This window comes from Choloepus didactylus, chromosome 2 (genome assembly GCF_015220235.1).
Source record: "Choloepus didactylus isolate mChoDid1 chromosome 2, mChoDid1.pri, whole genome shotgun sequence".
Classification (NCBI taxonomy): Eukaryota; Metazoa; Chordata; class Mammalia; order Pilosa; family Megalonychidae; genus Choloepus; species Choloepus didactylus.
Genome location: NC_051308.1, coordinates 115,234,912 through 115,254,204, shown reverse-complemented (window position 1 = coordinate 115,254,204; position 19,293 = coordinate 115,234,912). Strand labels below are relative to the sequence as shown.

General features: G+C 37.7%; 1 protein-coding gene across 5 annotated transcripts in view; it reads right to left on the bottom strand.

Moving 5' to 3' along the window:
- The window catches only part of PI4KB (phosphatidylinositol 4-kinase beta), a 47,682-nt gene that overhangs the window by 8,682 nt on the left and 19,707 nt on the right, over positions 1-19,293 (bottom strand). For all 5 annotated transcript variants that reach the window (XM_037826013.1, XM_037826009.1, XM_037826010.1 and 2 more), the window contains one exon: positions 15,503-15,612. In XM_037826013.1, coding sequence (XP_037681941.1) covers positions 15,503-15,612 — 110 coding nt within the window. The remainder of the gene's footprint in view (positions 1-15,502; positions 15,613-19,293) is intronic.

Here is a 19,293-nt window from a genome sequence, read left to right as displayed (position 1 = left end):
AGAATGGAAAACAAAAGAACAAAAGAAAAAACAGGGAAAAAAATAAAAAAAATCAAAATGGACCTCAGGGATATGATATATAATATAAAACATCCAAATGTAAGACTCATTGGTGTTCCAGAAGGGGAAGAGAAGGGTAAAGGTCCAGAAAGAGTATTGAAAGAAATTGTTGGAGAAAACTTCCCAAACCTTCTAAACACCATAAATACAGAAATCATAAATGCCCAGCGAACTCTAAATAGAATAAATCCAAATAAACCCACTCTGAGACATATTCTGATCAGATTGTCAAATACTGAAGAGAAGGACCAAGTTCTGAAAGCAGCAAGGGAAAAGCAATCCACCACTTACAAAGGAAATAGCATAAGACTAAGTAGTGACTCCTAAGTGGTCACCATAGAGGCGACAAGGCAGTGGCATCACATATTTAAAATTCTGAAAGAGAAAAATTGCCAACCAAGAATTCTTTATTCAGCAAAGCTCCCCTTCAAATTTGAGGGAGAGCTTAAATTTTTCAGAGAAACAAATGCTGAGAGAATTTGCTAACAGGAAACCTGCCCTACTTGAGATACTAAAGAGAGCCCTATCAACAGAGAAACAAAGAAAGGAGACACAGATATGGAGAAAGGTTCAGTACTAAAGAGATTCAGTATGGATACATTAAAGGACATTAAGAGGGGGGGAAAATATATCTGACAAACATAAACCAAAGGATAGGATGGCTGATTCAAGAAATGCCTTCACAGTAATAACGTTGAATGTAAATGGATTAAACTCCCCAATTAAAAGATAAGAGGCAGGGCAAGATGGCGGACTGGTGAGCTGTATGTTTTAGTTACTCCTCCAGGAAAGTAGGTAGAAAGCCAGGAACTGCGTGGACTGGACACCACAGAGCAATCTGACTTTGGGCATACTTCATACAACACTCATGAAAATGTGGAACTGCTGAGATCAGCGAAATCTGTAAGTTTTTGTGGCCTGGGGACCCGCACCCCTCCCTGCCAGGCTCAGTCCCGTGGGAGGAGGGGCTGTCAGCTCCGGGAAGGAGAAGGGAGAACTACAGTGGCAGCCCTTATCAGAAACTCATTCTACTGATCCAAACTCCAACCATAGATAGACTGTGATGAGACACCAGAGAATCTGAGAGCAGCCAGCCCAGCAGAGAGAAGACAGGCATAGAAAAAAACAACACGAAAAACTCCAAAATAAAAGCGGAGGATTTTTGGAGTTCTGGTGAACATAGAAAGGGGAAGGGCAGAGCTCAGGCCCTGAGGCTCATATGCAAATCCTGAAGAAAAGCTGATCTCTCTGCCCTGTGGACCTTTCCTTAATGGCCCTAATTGTTTTGTCTCTTAGCATTTCAATAACCCATTAGATCTCTGAGGTGGGCCCTTTTTTTTAATCCTTTTTTCTTTTTCTAAAACAATTACTTTAAGAAGCCCAATACAGAAAGCTTCAAAGACTTGCAATTTGGGCAGGTCAAGACAAGAGTAGAACTAAGAGAGCTCTGAGACAAAAGGCAATAATCCAGTGGCTGAGAAAATTCACTAAACACCACAACTTCCCAAGAAAAGGGGGGTGTCTGCTCACAGACATCATCCTGGTGGACAGGAAACACTCCTGCCCATCGCCAGCCCCATAGCCCAGACCTGCCCCAGACAACCCAGTGGGACGGAAGCGCTTCAAATAACAGGCACACACCACAAAACTGGGTGTGGACATTAGCCTTCCCTGCAACCTCAGCTGATTGTCCCAGAGTTGGGAAGGTGGAGCAGTGTGAATTAACAAAGCCCCATTCAGCCATCATTTCAGCAGACTGGGAGCCTCCCTACACAGCCCAGCAGCCCAGAACTGCCTCACCTGTGACATAGCACAGTCATCCCTCAACAGAGGACCCGGGGTGCACAGCCTGGAAGAGGGGCCCACTTGCAAGTCTCAGGAGCCATACGCCAATACCAAGGACTTGTGGGTCAGTGGCAGAGACAAACTGTGGCAGGACTGAACTGAAGGATTAGACTATTGCAGCAGCTTTAAAACTCTAGGATCACCAGGGAGATTTGATTGTTAGAGCCACCCCCCCTCCCTGACGGCCCAGAAACACGCCCCATATACAGGGCAGGCAACACCAACTACACACGCAAGCTTGGTACACCAATTGGACCCCACAAGACTCACTCCCCCACTCACCAAAAAGGCTAAGCAGGGGAGAACTGGCTTGTGGAGAACAGGTGGCTCGTGGACACCACCTGCTGGTTAGTTAGAGAAAGTGTACGCCACAAAGCTGTAGATCTGATAAATTAGAGATAAGGACTCAATTGGTCTACAAATCCTAAAAGAACCCTATCAAGTTCCGCAAATGCCAAGAGGCCAAAAACAACAGAAAATTATAAAGCATATGAAAAAACCAGACGATATGGATAACCCAAGCCCAAGCACCCAAATCAAAAGATCAGAAGAGACACAGCACCTAGAGCAGCTACTCAAAGAACTAAAGATGAACAATGAGACCATAGTACGGGACACAAAGGAGATCCAGAAGACCCTAGAAGAGCATAAAGAAGACATTGCAAGACTAAATAAAAAAATGGATGATCTTATGGAAATTAAAGAAACTGTTGACCAAATTAAAAAGATTCTGGACACTCATAGTACAAGACTAGAGGAAGTTGAACAATGAATCAGTGACCTGGAAGATGACAGAATGGAAAATGAAAGCATAAAAGAAAGAATGGGGAAAAAAATTGAAAAAATCAAAATGGACCTCAGGGATATGATAGATAATATGAAACGTCCGAATATAAGACTCATTGGTGCTCCAGAAGGGGAAGAAAAGGGTAAAGGTCTAGGAAGAGTATTCAAAGAAATTGTTGGGGAAAACTTCCCAAATCTTCTAAACAACATAAATACACAAATCATAAATGCTCAGCGAACTCCAAATAGAATAAATCCAAACAAACCCACTCCGAGACATATTCTGATCACACTGTCAAACACGGAAGAGAAGGAGCAAGTTCTGAAAGCAGCAAGAGAAAAGCAATTCACCACATACAAAGGAAACAGCATAAGACTAAGTAGTGACTACTCAGCAGCCACCATGGAGGCGAGAAGGCAGTGGCACGATATATTTAAAATTCTGAGTGAGAAAAATTTCCAGCCAAGAATACTTTATCCAGCAAAGCTCTCCTTCAAATTTGAGGGAGAGCTTAAATTTTTCACAGACAAACAAATGCTGAGAGAATTTGCTAACAAGAGACCTGCCCTACTGGAGATACTCAAGGGAGCCCTACAGACAGAGAAACAAAGAAAGGACAGAGAGACTTGGAGAAAGGTTCAGTACTAAAGAGATTCGGTATGGGTACAATAAAGGATATTAATAGACAGAGGGGAAAAATATGACAAACATAAACCAAAGGATAGGATGGCTGATTCAAGAAATGCCTTCACGGTTATAACGTTGAATGTAAATGGATTAAACTCCCCAATTAAAAGATATAGATTCGCAGAATGGATCAAAAAAAATGAACCATCAGTATGTTGCATACAAGAGACTCATCTTAGACACAGGGACACAAAGAAACTGAAAGTGAAAGGATGGAAAAAAATATTTCATGCAAGCTACAGCCAAAAGAAAGCAGGTGTAGCAATATTAATCTCAAATAAAATAGACTTTAAATGCAGGGATGTTTTGAGAGACAAAGAAGGCCACTACATACTAATAAAAGGGGCAATTCAACAAGAAGAAATAACAATCGTAAATCTCTATGCACCCAATCAAGGTGCCACAAAATACATGAGAGAAACACTGGCAAAACTAAACGAAGCAACTGATGTTTCCACAATAATTGTGGGAGATTTCAACACATCACTCTCTCCTATAGATAGATCAACCAGACAGAAGACCAATAAGGAAATTGAAAACCTAAACAATCTGATAAATGAATTAGATTTAACAGACATATACAGGACATTACATCCCAAATCACCAGGATACACATACTTTTCTAGTGCTCATGGAACTTTCTCCAGAATAGATCATATGCTGGGACATAAAACAAGCCTCAATAAATTTTTAAAAATTGAAATTATTCAAAGCACATTCTCTAACCACAAGGAAATACAATTAGAAGTCAATAACCATCAGAGACTTAGAAAATTCACAAATACCTGGAGGTTAAACAACACACTCCTAAACAATCAGTGGGTTGAAGAAGAAATAGCAAGAGGAATTGCTAAATATATAGACAATGAAAATGAGAACACAACATATCAAAATGTATGGGATGCAGCAAAAGCGGTACTGAGGGGGAAATTTATAGCACTAAATGCTTACATCAAAAAGGAAGAAAGAGCTAAACTCAAAGAGCTAATGGAGCAACTGAAGAAGCTAGAAAATGAACAGCAAACTAAGCCTAAACCAAGTAGATGAAAAGAAATAACAAGGATTAAAGCAGAAATAAATGACACAGAGAACAAAAAAAATAGAGAATAAATAACACCAAAAGTTGGTTCTTTGAGAAGATCAACAAGACTGACAAGCCCCTAGCTAGACTGACAAAATCAAAAAGAGAGAAGACCCATATAAACAAAATAATGAATGAGAAAGGTGACATTACTGCGGATCCCAAAGAAATGTAAAAAATTATAAGAGGATACTATGAAAAACTGTAGGCCAACAAACTGGATAATGCAGAGGAAATGGACAATTTCCTGGAAACATATGAAAAACCTAGACTAACCAGAGAAGAAACAGAGGGCCTCAACCAACCAATCACAAGCAAAGAGATCCAAACAGTCATCAAAAAACTTCCCACAAATAATGCCCAGGGCCAGATGGCTTCACAGGGGAATTCTACCAAACTTTCCAAAAAGAACTGACACCAATCTTACTTAAACTCTTTCAAACACTGAAGAAAATGGAACACTACCTAACACATTTTATGGCACTAACATCAGTCTAATACCAAAACCAGGCAAAGATACTACAACAAAGGAAAACTACAGGCCAATCTCCCTAATGAATATAGATCCAAAAATTCTCAACAAAATACTTGCAAATCGAATCCAAAGACACATTAAAAAAATCATACACCATGACCAGGTGGGGTTCATTGCAGGCATACAAGGATGGTTCAACATAAGAAAATCAATAAATGTATTACAACACATTAACAAATCAAAAGAGAAAAATCAAATGATCATCTCAATAGGTGCTGAAAAAGCATTCGACAAAATCCAACATCCCTTTCTTTTAAAAACACTTCAAAAGCTAGGAATTGAAGGAAACTTCCTCAATATGATAAAGAGCATATATGAAAAACCCACAGCCAGCATAGTACTCAATGGTGAGAGACTGAAAGCCTTCTCCCTAAGATCACGAATGAGACAAGGATGCCGGCTGTCACCACTGTTATTCAACATTGTGCTGGAAGTGCTAGCCAGGGCAATCCGGCAAGACAGAGAAATAAAAGGCATCCAGACTGGAAAGGAAGAAGTAGAACTGTTATTATTTGCAGACGATATGATCTTATATCTGGAAAATCCTGAGAAATCGACCATACAGCTACTAGAGCTAATAAACAAATTTAGCAAAGTAGCGGGATACAAGATTAATGCACGTAAGTCAGTAATGTTTCTATACGTCAGAAATGAACAAAGTGAAGAGACACTCAAGAAAAAGATACCATTTTCAATAGCAACTAAAAAAATCAAGTACCTAGGAATAAATTTAACCAAAGATGTAAAAGACCTATACAAAGAAAACTACCTAACTCTACTAAAAGAAATAGAAGGGAACCTTAAAAGATGGAAAAATATTCCATGTTCATGGATAGGAAGACTAAATGTCATTAAGATGTCAATTCTACCCAAACTCATCTATAGATTCAATGTAACCAATCAAAATTCCAACAAACTATTTGGCAGACTTGGAAAAGCTAGTTATCAAATTCATTTGGAAAGGGAAGATGCCACGAATTGCTAAAAACACTCTGAAAAAGAAAAACGAAGTGGGAGGACTTTCACTCCCTGACTTTAAAGCTTATTACAAAGCCACAGTAGTCAAAACAGCATGGTACTGGCACAAAGATAGACATATTGATCAATGGAATTGAATAGAGAATTCAGAGATAAGACTCCCAGATCTACAGCCAACTGATCTTTGATAAGGCCCCCAAAGTCACTGAACTGGGGCATACAGTCTTTTCAACAAATGGGGCTGAGAGAGTTGGATATCCATTTCCAAAAGAATGAAAGAGGACCCCTACCTCACACCCTGCACAAAAATTAACTCAAAGAGGATCAAAGACCTCAATATAAAAGACAGTACCATAAAACTCCTAGAAGGTAATGTAGGGAAACATCTTTAAGACTTTGTATTAGGCAGTCATTTCCTAGACCTTACACCCAAAGCACAATCAACAAAAGAAAAAATAGATAAATGGGAACTCCTCAAACTTAGAAGTTTCTGTACCTCAAAGGAATTTGTCAAAAAGTTGAAGCAGCAGCCAAGTCAATGGGAAAAAAATTTTGGAAACCATGTATCTGACAAAAGACTGATATCTTGCATATATAAAGAAATCCTACAACTCAATGACAATAGTACAGACACCTCAATTACAAAATGGGCAAAAGATATGAAAAAACAGTTCTCTGAAGAGGAAATACAATTGGCCAACAAACACATGAAAAAATGTTCAGCTTCATTAGCTATTAGAGAGATGCAAATTAAGACCACAACAAGATACCATCTCACACCAATTAGAATGGCTGCCATTAAACTACAAATTCTGGAGAGGATGTGAAGAAATTAGAACTCTTAGTCATTGTTGGTGGGACTGTATAATGGTTCAGCCACTCTGGAATACAGTCTGGCAGTTCCTTAGAAAACTAGGTATAGAGTTACCCTTCGATTCAGCAATTGTACTTCTTGGTATATACCCGGAAGATCTAAAAGCAGTGACATGAACAAATATCTGCACGTCAATGTTCACAGCAGCATTATTCACAATTGCCAAGAGATGGAAACAACCCAAATGTCCTTCAACAGATGAGTGGACAAATAAAATGTGGTATATACACATGATGGACTACTATGCGGCAGTAAGAAGGAACAATATTGTGAGACATATGACAACATGGATGAACCTTGAAGACATAATGCTGAGCGAAATAAGCCAGGCACAAAATGAGAAATATACGCTACCACTAATGTGAACATTGAAAAATATAAAATAAACGGTTTATAATGTAAAAAAAGAAAAAAAAAAAAAAAAAGACTGAAAGGAAAGTTCTGGTTGACCAAGATGGTGGTTTAAGACATTCTGTTCCTCTACAGAATTTCTGAGCAACTAGCAAAATTGGCAGAGCCATCTTCCTTAAAACTGGAAAGTAGTTAAAAGGCTGCAGTGACTGGGCATATGCCAAATCAGGAACACACAGCTTTAAAAATGGTAGGAGAAGCTCATGATACTCTTGCTGGCCACTCCCTCATACCCTCCCTGGCATGGTGTGGAGCCAGCCTGCACTTCCATTCTGAGTCCCTGGTCCTGTTCTGGAGGCAGCAGAGTACACCTATATGCATTCTGGGGTGCCTGTATGTTTCTGACAATCTACTGAGTAGCAGCCTGAAAGACTTACCCAGGAAACTCATCTTGGGCTTTCCCACACAGAACTTGCACTGCAGGCAAAAGCAGCTTGTGGGCAGCTAAAGCAGTATAAGAAAATTAAACCAAAGTGGACTGGGACAAAGGATTACCTGTTTTAAGGCATAAAACAGAGCACCTGGGAAGAGAAGAAAGTCTATTTTATAGGGATTAGAGAGGGCATTTGAATTACTGTAAATGGAAGAATTCCTAAGGCCAGGAACAAGCACAAGCCCAGAAAAAGATGCAGGCTCAGAAAAGATGGAGAGGGCCCTGCACTTCACAGTCTCTTTGGGCGGTCTTCTTGATAGGAGGGCTAAACTCTGAAGAAGAGCACCAGCTATCAAGAACCAATTTGCAAAGACTGTGAAATTTGTTTTTGCTAGCTCCTGGCACTCAAGGAAATCTCTATCATATCACTAGCGGATGCAAACTTAAGGAACAGATACCTTAGCGATTAAATCCTAGCGTTAACACTTTAAAATATTAATATGTACAGTGCAGAACAAAAGAGTACAAGACAAACAAAGAAACAGGAAATGATGGCCATCCAAAGGAACAAGATAAAAATCCAGAAACTGTCAATGAAGATGAACAGCTTTGGATATACCAGACAAAGACACTGAAGAAATGATCCACAATATGTTCAAGAAGATAAAGGAAAACACAGAGCAAGAACTTCAAGACTATCAGGAAAACAATGAATAATATTAGAACATCAATAAAGAGATAGACATAAAAAATAAACAGAAATAATGGAGTTGAAGACCACAAGTAACTGAAATGCTTTGAAAGAGGGTTTCAATAGCAGACTGGAGCTGGCAGAAGAAAGAATCAGTGAACTAAAAGACAAGGTAAGTGAAATGATTCAGGCTGAGGAGCAAAAAGAAAAAAGAATAATAAAAAAAGACTTGTGGGGTACCATCAAGTGTACCAATATACGCATTATGAGAGTTCTAGAAGGAGAATAAAAAGAGAAAGCAGCAGAAGGAATATTTGAAGAAATGATGTCAGAAGACTTCCCAAATTTAATGAAAGATATGAACATGCACATTCAAGAATCCCAATGAACCCCAAACAGGATAATGTAGAGGATAATGTAGAACCACACCTAGATACAGAGTAGTCAAACTGTTGAATGCCCAGGACAAGGAGAGTTCTGAAAGCTGCAAGACAAAAACAATGTGTTATGTGCAAGGGGGTCTCAATAAGAATTAAGTGCTGATTTCCCATCAGAAACCATGGAGGCAAGAATACATCACATATTTAAAGTGATAAAGAAAACAATTGCCAATCAAGAATTTTATATCTGGCGAGACTGTCTTGGAGAGATTAAGACACTCCCACATAAACCAAAGCTGAAAGGACTTTGTCACCACTGGATCTGCCCCACAAGCAATGCTAGAAAGAGTTCTTCTGATTGAAAGGATGGTAGCTGATGGATCAAAGTAGCATAAAGAAATAGAGACCTCTGGTAAAAGTAACCATATGAGTAATTATAATGCCAGTACTACTGTATTGTATTTTTTGGTATGTAACTCCACTTATCACTTGCTATAGGTTTTAAAAAGCAAATGCATAAAATAATAAATCTATTGTTTTAGACATACAATGTATAAAGATATAATCTGTAACAAGACAAAAAAAGTGGGGGGATAGAGAGGTATAGGAACAGTGTTTGTGTATGCCATTGAAGTTAAGTTGGTATCAAATCGAATGTGTTACAGATTTAGGATGTTAAATTAAAGCTCCAGGGTAATCACAAAGAAAATATATGAAAAGTATATACAGAAAGAAATGAGAAGGGAATCAAAATGATCTAAGATGGTCAGTGCAAAAAATGGTACAACAAAAAAATCAAATAAATATGAAAGTAGGCATTTAAAGAAGAATTGAGGGACAAAATGGGATTAGACATACAAAGATGTATCAAAATGGCAGAGGAAAGTCCTGCACCATCAGGAGTGACTTTAAATGTAAATGGATTAAACTCAGAGTCTGGTAGAAGGGGTAAAACAGCATGACCCAACTAAATACTGTTTACAAGAGACTCACCTTAAATTCAAAGACACTAGTGAGTTGAAAGTGAAAGGGTGGAAAAAAAAGATACCATGCAAATACTAACCAAAAGAGAGCTGGGGTAGTTATGCTAATATCAGATACAATAGCCTTTAAGTAAAAAAAATAGTACGAAGGACAAAGACGGTCATTATTATACTGATAAAAGGGTCAATTCAACAAGTAGACCTAACCAGTTTAAATATATATGCCCCAAAATATATGAAGCAAATATTGAGAGTTGAAGGGGAAAATAGACAGTTCTACATTAATAGTAGGACACACCAATACATAACTTCCAATAATGGACAGAACATCTAGACAGAAGATCAATAAGAAAATAGAAGACTTGAATGATACCGTAAGTCAAGTAGACCTAACAGACATATATACAACACTTCACCCAACAGCAGCAGTACACACAGATCATTCTTCAGTATAGATTATATATTAAGTCACAAAACAAGTTAATAATTTTTTTAAACTTCTATTTTGTTTTAATCTAATAGATCTCCCAAATTCAGTACATTTTTAAATACTGAAATCATACAATGCATCTTCTCTGAACACAATGGCATGAAGCTAGAAATCAATAACAGAGGGAAAACTGGAAAATTCACAAATATGTGGAAATTTACACTCTTAAACAACCAATGAGTCAAAGAAATCACAAGGTAAATTACAAAACATCTTGAGGCAAATGAAAACAAAAATACAGCACACCAAAACTTATGAGATACAGCAAAGGCAGAACCGATAGTAAATTTATAGCTCAAAATGCTTACATTAAAAAGATAAAAGAAAGATCTCACATCAGAGACCTAACCTCACAAATGTAGGATCTAAAAAATGAAGAGCAAACTAAACCCAAAGTTAGCAGAAGGAAAGAAATAAAAATTAGAGAGAAATGAAATAGAGAATTAAAAAAAACCCAATAGAATCAATAAAACCAAAAGTTGGTTCTCTGCAAGGGACAGGACTCCCAGGGATGAGCCTGGCCCTGGCACTGTGGGATTGAGAATGCTGTCTTGACCCAAAGAGGGTAAAGAAATGAAAATAAAGCTTCAATGGCTGAGAGATCTCCAACACAGCAGAAAGGTCAAGCGGGAGGTTTTTCTTACACATTCTATAGATATTCCTTTTTAGTTTCTAGTGTATTAGAATAGCTAGAAGGAAACAACTTGAAACTGATGAATGGTAATCCAGAAGACTTGATTCTTGATGTTAATTGTATAACCATATAGCTTTTATTGTATGATTGTGTGATAGTGAAAACCTGGTGACTGGCACTCCCTTTAACCAATGTATGGGCAGATAAGTAATAAAATAAAGACAAAAATATACAAATAATAGAGGGGGATAAGGGGTATGGGATGGTTTGGGTGTTCTTTTTATTTCTCTCTCTATATATATATATTTTTTCTCTTTATTTTGGAGTAATGAAAATGTTTGAAAATTGATTGTAGCAATGAATGCACAACTATACGATGATACAGTAAGCCGTTCATTATATACTTTGGAAGGATTATATGTGTGAATGTATCAATAAATTGCATTAAAAAATTTAAAAAAAATTTTTAAAGTTGGTTCTTTGAAAAGATCAATAATATTTACAAAACTTTAGCTAGACTGACAAAGAAAACAAGACAGGATGCAAATAACAATAATCAGAAATGAAAAGGGGGCCATTACTACCAATCCCATAGAAATAAAAATGATTATAAGAGGATACTATGAACAACTGTACACTAACAAACTAGATAACCTAGATGAAAGAGGCAAATTCCTAGAAACACACAAATTACCTAAACTGACTCAAGAAGAAATAGAGGATCTCAACAGACTAATAACAAATGGAGGGACTGAATCAGTAACCAAAATCTCCCAGCAAAGAAAAGCCCAGGACCAGATGGCTTCACTGGTGAATTTTTTTTTTTTTAGGGATAGATATAGTACTAATTTTATTTAATCATGAGTTTTAGTCCTTTATGCTCTAAAACCTCTATTAAAGTAAAATTAAATCATGAGTTTAATCAGATTAATTGATTGCCTAGATGATTACCATGCATAATTAAGCATTTGTTATTTTTGGTACTCTACATCAATTTCCTTGTTTCTTTAACTAGGCAAAATTTCAAAAGATCTAAGTATAGCTGTTCAAATTATGAGAAAATCCGTTTGCTGCTGGAAAGATACACAGATTTTCTTGTGAGAGGAAGATCATCAACTTATAGCCAGATGCCTTAAATATTTACGTTGTAATGATTTGCCAAACTCTTTAGCTGCATCCCTAGTAAGAAAATTAGAATTTCTTTTAATCAATTTTAGTATTGTGATAATTAATAGGTATCATAAAGTGCCTCATATATACACTTATCAACTGGAAATATTTATTCTGATTCTAGTTTATAAAATAATAGTTTTGAGATTATTTATTAGTAAACTAGCTGTCAAAATTTGAGGTAAATTAGAAAATTCATAGCAATGCTTCTAAGATTAAGATGTGGAGATTAAATACCAGATAATCTCTGGATGCCACTTTGAACTCTCTCGATAATAAGAAATGAATTCTGTTCTTAATTCTAACACAATATCTAAACGTGAGATTGAAGAATAGTCTTTAGTAAGCTTCTTGTTTCCCATTCCAGGATGAACCTTTTTTTTAATATTTTTTCTTTTTTTTTTTGAATTAAGATTTATTCATGCACCATAAATCATCCAAAGTATACAATCAATTGTTCACATTACCATCATATAGTTGTTCATTCATCACCCCGATCTATTTTTTGAACATTTTCCTTGTACCAGAAAAAGTGAAAATAAGAATAAAAAAATAAGAGTAAAAAAAAAAAACACCCAAACCATCCCCCCCACCCTATTGTTCCTTTAGTTTTTTGCCCCCAGTTTTCTACTCAACCATCCATACAGTGGATAAAGGGAAGCGTGATCCACAAGGCTTTCCCAATCACATTGTCACCCATTGCAAGCTACATTTTATACAATCGTCTTCAAGAGTCGAGGCTACTGGGTTGCAGTTTGATAATTTCAGGTATTTACTTCTAGCTATTCCAATGCATTAAAACCTAAAAAGGATTATCTATATAGTACATGAGAATCCCCACCAGAGTGACCTCTCGACTCCATCTAGAATCTCTCAGCCACTGAAACTTTATTTCATTTCATTTCACATCCCCCACTTTGGTCAAGAAGATGTTCTCCATCCCACAATGCCGGGTCCAGATTCCTCCCCGGGAGTCATATTCCGTGTTGCCAGGGAGATTTACACCTCTGGGTGTCAGATCCCACATGGTGGTGGTGGTGATGGGGGTCAGTGATTTCACCTGCCAGGTTGGCTTAGCTATGGAGAGAGGGCCACATTCCAGCAACAAAGAAGGATTCGGGGGAGACTCCTAGGCACAATTATAAGCAGGCCTAGCCTCTCCTTTGCAGTAACAGGCTTCTTAAGGGCAAGACCCATGATAGAGGGTTTGGCACATCAAACCATCAGTCCTCAATGTTTGTGAGAACATCAGCAACCATCCAGGTGAGGAAGCCCAACAACTGGTGAATTTTTAACAAACATCCAAAGAAGAATGTTAGGGAGGAACACTCCCTAATTGAGTCCAACACCACTCTCATACCAAAGCCAGATAAAGATACAAGAAAAGATTACAGACCAATATCCCTTATGAATATAGGTACAAAATTCTCAACAAAACACTAGCAAACTGAATCCAACAGCACATCAAAAGAATTATATACCATGATCAAGTGAGATTTACTGCAAGTGTGCAAGGATGGTTCAACAAAAGAAAAGCAATCAATATAATACACCATGTTAATAGAATGAAGGAAAAGAAAACAAATGATCATCCAAATGATGCAGAAAAGACATTTGACTAAACCCAGCACCATGTCTTCAAAAAAACCTTTAGAAAACTAGGAATATTAGGAAAGTTTCTCAACATGATAAAGGGTATATATGAAAAACCCACAGCTAACATCATACTCAATGGTGAAAGACTGGAAAGCTTTCCTTCTAAATAAGGAACAAGATAAGGATGCCCACTGCCACCAATGCTATTCTACATTTGTACTAGAAGTTCTAGCTAGAGCAATTAGGCAAGAAAGATAAATAAAAGGCAATGGAAAGGAAGAAGTAAAACTTTCCCTATTTGCAGATTACATGATCCTATATACAAAAAATTCTGAAAAATCCACAACAGAACTTCTAGAGCTAATAAACAAATTCTACAAAGTGATGGGTACAAGATCAATAAGCAAATTTCAGTACTGTTACTATATACTATTAATGAACAATCTGAACAGGAAATCAAGAAAAAAAATTCCATTTACAATAGCAACTAGAATCAAACATCTAGGAATAAATTTAACCAAGGCTATAAAGGACTTATATACAGAAAACTACAAAACCTTGCCAGAAAAATCAAGAAGACCTAAATAAATGGGATCTCTTCAACATTAAAAACTTTGGGTCTCAAAGGACTTCATCATCAAAGTAAAATCACAGTCTACCCAATGGAAGAAAATATCTGGAAAACACATATCCGATAAGGATTTAATACCCAAACAAATAGAGAAATCCTACAACCCAACAACAAGAAGACAAACAACCCAATTTAAAAATGGGCAAAAGACTTGAATAGAGATCTCTCCAAAAGAGATTTACAAATAGCCAAAAAACACATGAAAAGATGCTCAAAATCATTACCCATTAGGGAAATGCAAATAAAAACCACAACGAGATACCATTTCACACCCCATAGAATGACTACTATGTAAACAAACATAAAAAAACAAATGTTGGAGAGGATATGAAAAAAATAGGAACACTCATTCATTGTTGGTTGGGATGTAAAATGGTGCAACCACTGTGGAAGAGTTTGGTGGTTCCTCAGAAAGTTAAACAGAATTACCATTTGACCTGGCAATCCCACTTCTAGGTATAGACCCAAAGGAATTGAAAACAGGGACTCAAGCACAGATTTGCATAGCAATGTTCATAGTGGCATTATTCACAATTGCCAAAAGATGAAAGCAACTCAAGTGTCCATCAGCATATGAATGGATAAACAAAATGTGGTATATACACACAATGAAATCTTATATATTCAGCCATAAAAAGAAATGAAGTTCTGATACATGTGACATCATGAATGAACCTTGAAGACACTGAAATTGTTGAGCGAAATAATCCAGATACAAAAGGACAAATATTGTATGATTTCACTGACATGAAATAACTATGCACAAACTCACAGAGCCAGAAACTAGAATACAGGCTACCAGGGGACAGGGTGGGAGTAGGGAATAGGGAGTTAACACTTAAATTGTACAGAGTTTCTATTTGGGATGAAAGAAAAGTTTTAGTAATGGATGGCGGTGATGGTAGCACATTGTGAACGTAATTAACAGCACTGAATTATGTACTTGGATGTGATTAAAAGGGGAAATTTTAGATTGTGTATTACTGGAATAAAACTTTTTAAAAAATTCATGGGACTGTACAATACATACAGTGAACCCTAAGGTAAACCATGAACTATAGTTAATAGTACAACTATAAAAATGTGTTTCCATTCTTAGGTGAACCACAGTTATGTGAAGTATTAACAACAGGCGTGTCAATGGGAATTCTGCATTTTCTGCAAGACTTTTCTGTTGACCTACAACTTCTCTAATAAAAAATTAAAGGAAAAAAAAAAAAGAGAGAGGAAGAGGACAGAGAGACAGACAGTGACTGAGGATGGATGAAAGCTGAGTGCGACTTGATCTGACCATACCGGATGTCCCCTGCTGCAATGAACACGGGTTCCTTGCTCTCCTGACTTGTGATGCTGTCCACAGAGAACTGGGAGATGTTGTCACAACTGTTGGTGTGTACTTCAGGGAGCTAGGGAGAGCAAGGGAATGCGGGTCAGAAGCGCCAAGCACAGTCTCACTTCTTTTACCTCCTCCAATTACCTCCTGCTTGCTTATCATCTCCACATCATGCTCATCCCTCCCTTCCCAACTGCTTCAGAAAACCTCCCCGGTTACACACCATCCTGACTACTTGGACCCCAAACTGCTTAGGTACTTAATAGGCCCTGTAACAGTATTTCTCAAAGTGTGAACCATCTGCAAGAGAATTAGCTGGAATGCTTGCTGAAATGCAGATTCCCAGGCCCCATCCTCAATCTCAATTCAAATTACTGGGAATGGGACCTGGAAATCTGAATTTTTCACAAGTTCTCTGGAAGATGTCCAAAACACTAAAGTTTGCAAACCATTACAATGGCCATGATAGAAAACTGAACATCAGCCTCTTACTGAGAACTCTCCAAAGCTAGGGATACTTTCTTCCGTAGGGTCCAGAACCCTCTCCAGACTAGACTGCTCTGGCCAGTTCTTCAATCTAGGCCATCCACACATACCACCTCCCCTCCATCTCTCAAATGACAGAATATTCTATCAAACCCCAAGGCTCATAGCTAGACTCTCCTTCTCTCCTACCTTTGTACCAGAGGATTTCTCCTCAATTCCATTCATTTGTCACTTATTACATACTGTCTTACATATCTTAAATCCTTTTCTGTTTTTAATATCTGTGTCCAATCTCCCCAACTGGACTGTAAGCTCAAAGATAGAGATTCTGTCTTTTCACAAAGTTGAAATCTGGTTGTGTACATGCCTGACATAAAATCCTGCTCTACTGCTCCCAGGATAAAATCCAATTTCCTTGGCAATACACCAAGGCTAAATGTCTATAAGAGGAGGATATAAGGGAGGGATATGGGATTCTTGGTGTTGCTGTTGTTTTCTGACTCTTTTATTGTATTTTATTTTTATTTTTAATTTTGTTGTTTTTTAGTCATCATTTTTTTTCTTTCTCTTTCTTTTTTCACCACTTCCTCTTTCTTTGTGGAAGAAATGAAAATGTCTTCACATAGATGGTGGTGGAGAACCACCACAGGGAACCACTGATTGCTTACTTAGGATGGAATGCATGGTGTGTGAACCAAAACATCTAAAAAATAAACAGAGGGACACAAGTGCTGGAGAAAATGCAGAGAAAGGGATGTACCTAACCACTGTTGGCAGGGAAGTAGAATGGTGTAGCCCATGTGGAGGGCAGTGTGGTGGTTCCACAGGAAGCTAAGCATGGGGTTGCCATATGTTCCTGCAAATCTGTTACTGGGTATAGACTTGGAAGAACTGAAAATGGGAACAAGAATAGACATTTGCACAGTGAGGATTATGACGGCAGTGTTCATGATTCGCAGTGAATGGAGGTGGCCAAATGGTACATTGACTAATGAATGGAATGGTGAACTGTGGTGTATACATACAATAGAATATTGAACTGCTACCAGAAGGAAAGAAGTTGTAAGGAGAATTGACATTGAGGCCAGGATGTTGAGTGAAATAAACGAGAAATGAAAAGAAAAACATTATAATGCCTCACTAATATGGACTAACTATAATGTGCAAACTCTGAGAATTGAATCTGAGAGCATAGGTTTTCAGGGGAAGGCTTACTGTAAAAGTTCCTAGATTGTAAGCTCTTATAGCAGTTACAGCTATTCCTGAGTTGTAATGCCTATTTCTAAATTCTAATCTCTAAATTGTGAGATGCTGAGCTCTTTGTGTATAACCTGGTCAGTCCCTAAAACTTTGGGTATCTGTGTGACACCGCAGACTCAGAGCCAGAGTCTGGCAGCTATGAATGTCAGCATTACCCCATACAGCAAATGTTAAAGAGTCTGAAAAAAGCGATCAGACTTCAATTAGAGGTATGAATGAAATGGACTTGGTTAGGACTAAGGTAAATCAGACTAAAGGGTAAAGGATGATATTGACAGTGTTTTAAAACTTCAACTTCTGTGTGAGACCAAAGGCACAAAATCTATATTTTTTTGTAACACACTATATAATTTAACTTGTATGGTCAGCTTATTCAAACACCATAATTACATGGAACTTTGAATAGGGAGTGAAATCTGGTTGGTTTGTGAAGCTCAGATACATCCCAGAGTAATCTGGGCAGAGAATAAAAACGCATTTGCAAAGCCCCCTTGAGGGACTGGGGGAAAATGTGGAAATATCAAAGTTCTCCATCTGGGGAATTAATGATATTCTCACAAGCACCAGGAACTACCAATCTAGAAAGCCAAGCCCTCAAACTTGGGGCTTGCCCTTATGAAGTTTGTTACTGCAAAGGAGAGGCTAAGTCTACTTAAAATTGTGCCTTAAGCGTCACCCCCAGAACCCAGCATCGTGGGATTGAGAAACTCTTCTTGACCAAAAGGGGGAAGTGAAATAAACAAAACAAAGTTTCAGTGGTTGAGAGACTTCAAATAGACTTGAGAGGTCACTCTGAAGGGCATTCTTATGTGCTATATAGATATCCCTTTTTAGTTTTTAGTGTATTGGAATAGCTAGAAGGAAATACCTGAAACTGTTGAACTTGATTCTTGAAGACAACTGCATAACCAGGTAGCTTACATGGTGTGACTGTGTGATTATGAAAACCTTGTGGTTCACACTCCCTTTGTCCAGTGTATGGACAGATGAGTAGAAAAATGGGGACAAAAACTAAATGAAAAATAGGGTGGGATGGGGGGATGATTTGGGTGTTCTTTTTTACTTTTATTTTTTATTCTTATTCTGATTCTTTCTGATGTAAGGAAAATTGTTCAAAAATACATTGGGGTGATGAATGCAGAACTATATGATAGTACTGTGAACAGCTGATTGTACACCATGGATGACTGTATGGTATGTGAATATATTTCAATAAAACTGAATTTAATTAAAAAAAAATAGGGTGGGATGGGGGGCGATGGAATATTTTAAGTGTTCTTTTTTTACTTTTATTATTTATTTATTTGTTTATTTTTGGAGTAAGAAACATGTTCAAAAGTTGATTTTGATGATGAATTCACAACTATATGATGGTACTATGAATGAGTGCTTATACACTGTAGATGACTATAGGGTATATGAATATATCTCAATAAAACTGTATTAAAAAAAGTCACCCCCAGAGAACCTCTGTTTTTGCTCAGATGTGGCCTCTCTCTCTAAGCCAACTCTGTAGGTAAACTCACTGCCCTCCCCACTACGTGGGCCATGACTCCAGGAGTGTAAATCTCCCTGGCAACGTGGGACATGACTCGCAGGGATGAGCTTGGCCCTGGCATCGTGGGATTGAGAAAGCCTTCTTGGACCAAAAGGGGGAAGAGAAATGAAACAAAGTTTCCGTGGCTGAGAGATTTCAAATAGAGTCAAGAGGTCATTCTGGAGGGCATTCTTACCTATTACGTAGATATCCCTTTTTAGTTTTCTGTGTATTGGAATAGCTAGAAGGAAACAGCTGAAACTGTTGAACTACAACCCAGTAGCATTGATTCCTGAAGATGATTGTGTAACTAGCTTACACTGTGTGACCGTGTGATTGTGAAAACCTTGCAGCTCCCACTCCCTTTATCCAGTATATGGACAGATGAGTAGAAAAATGAGGACAAAATGTAAATGAATAATAGGGAGGGAGGGGGGAATGGGATGTTTTGAGTGTTCGTTTTTACTTTAA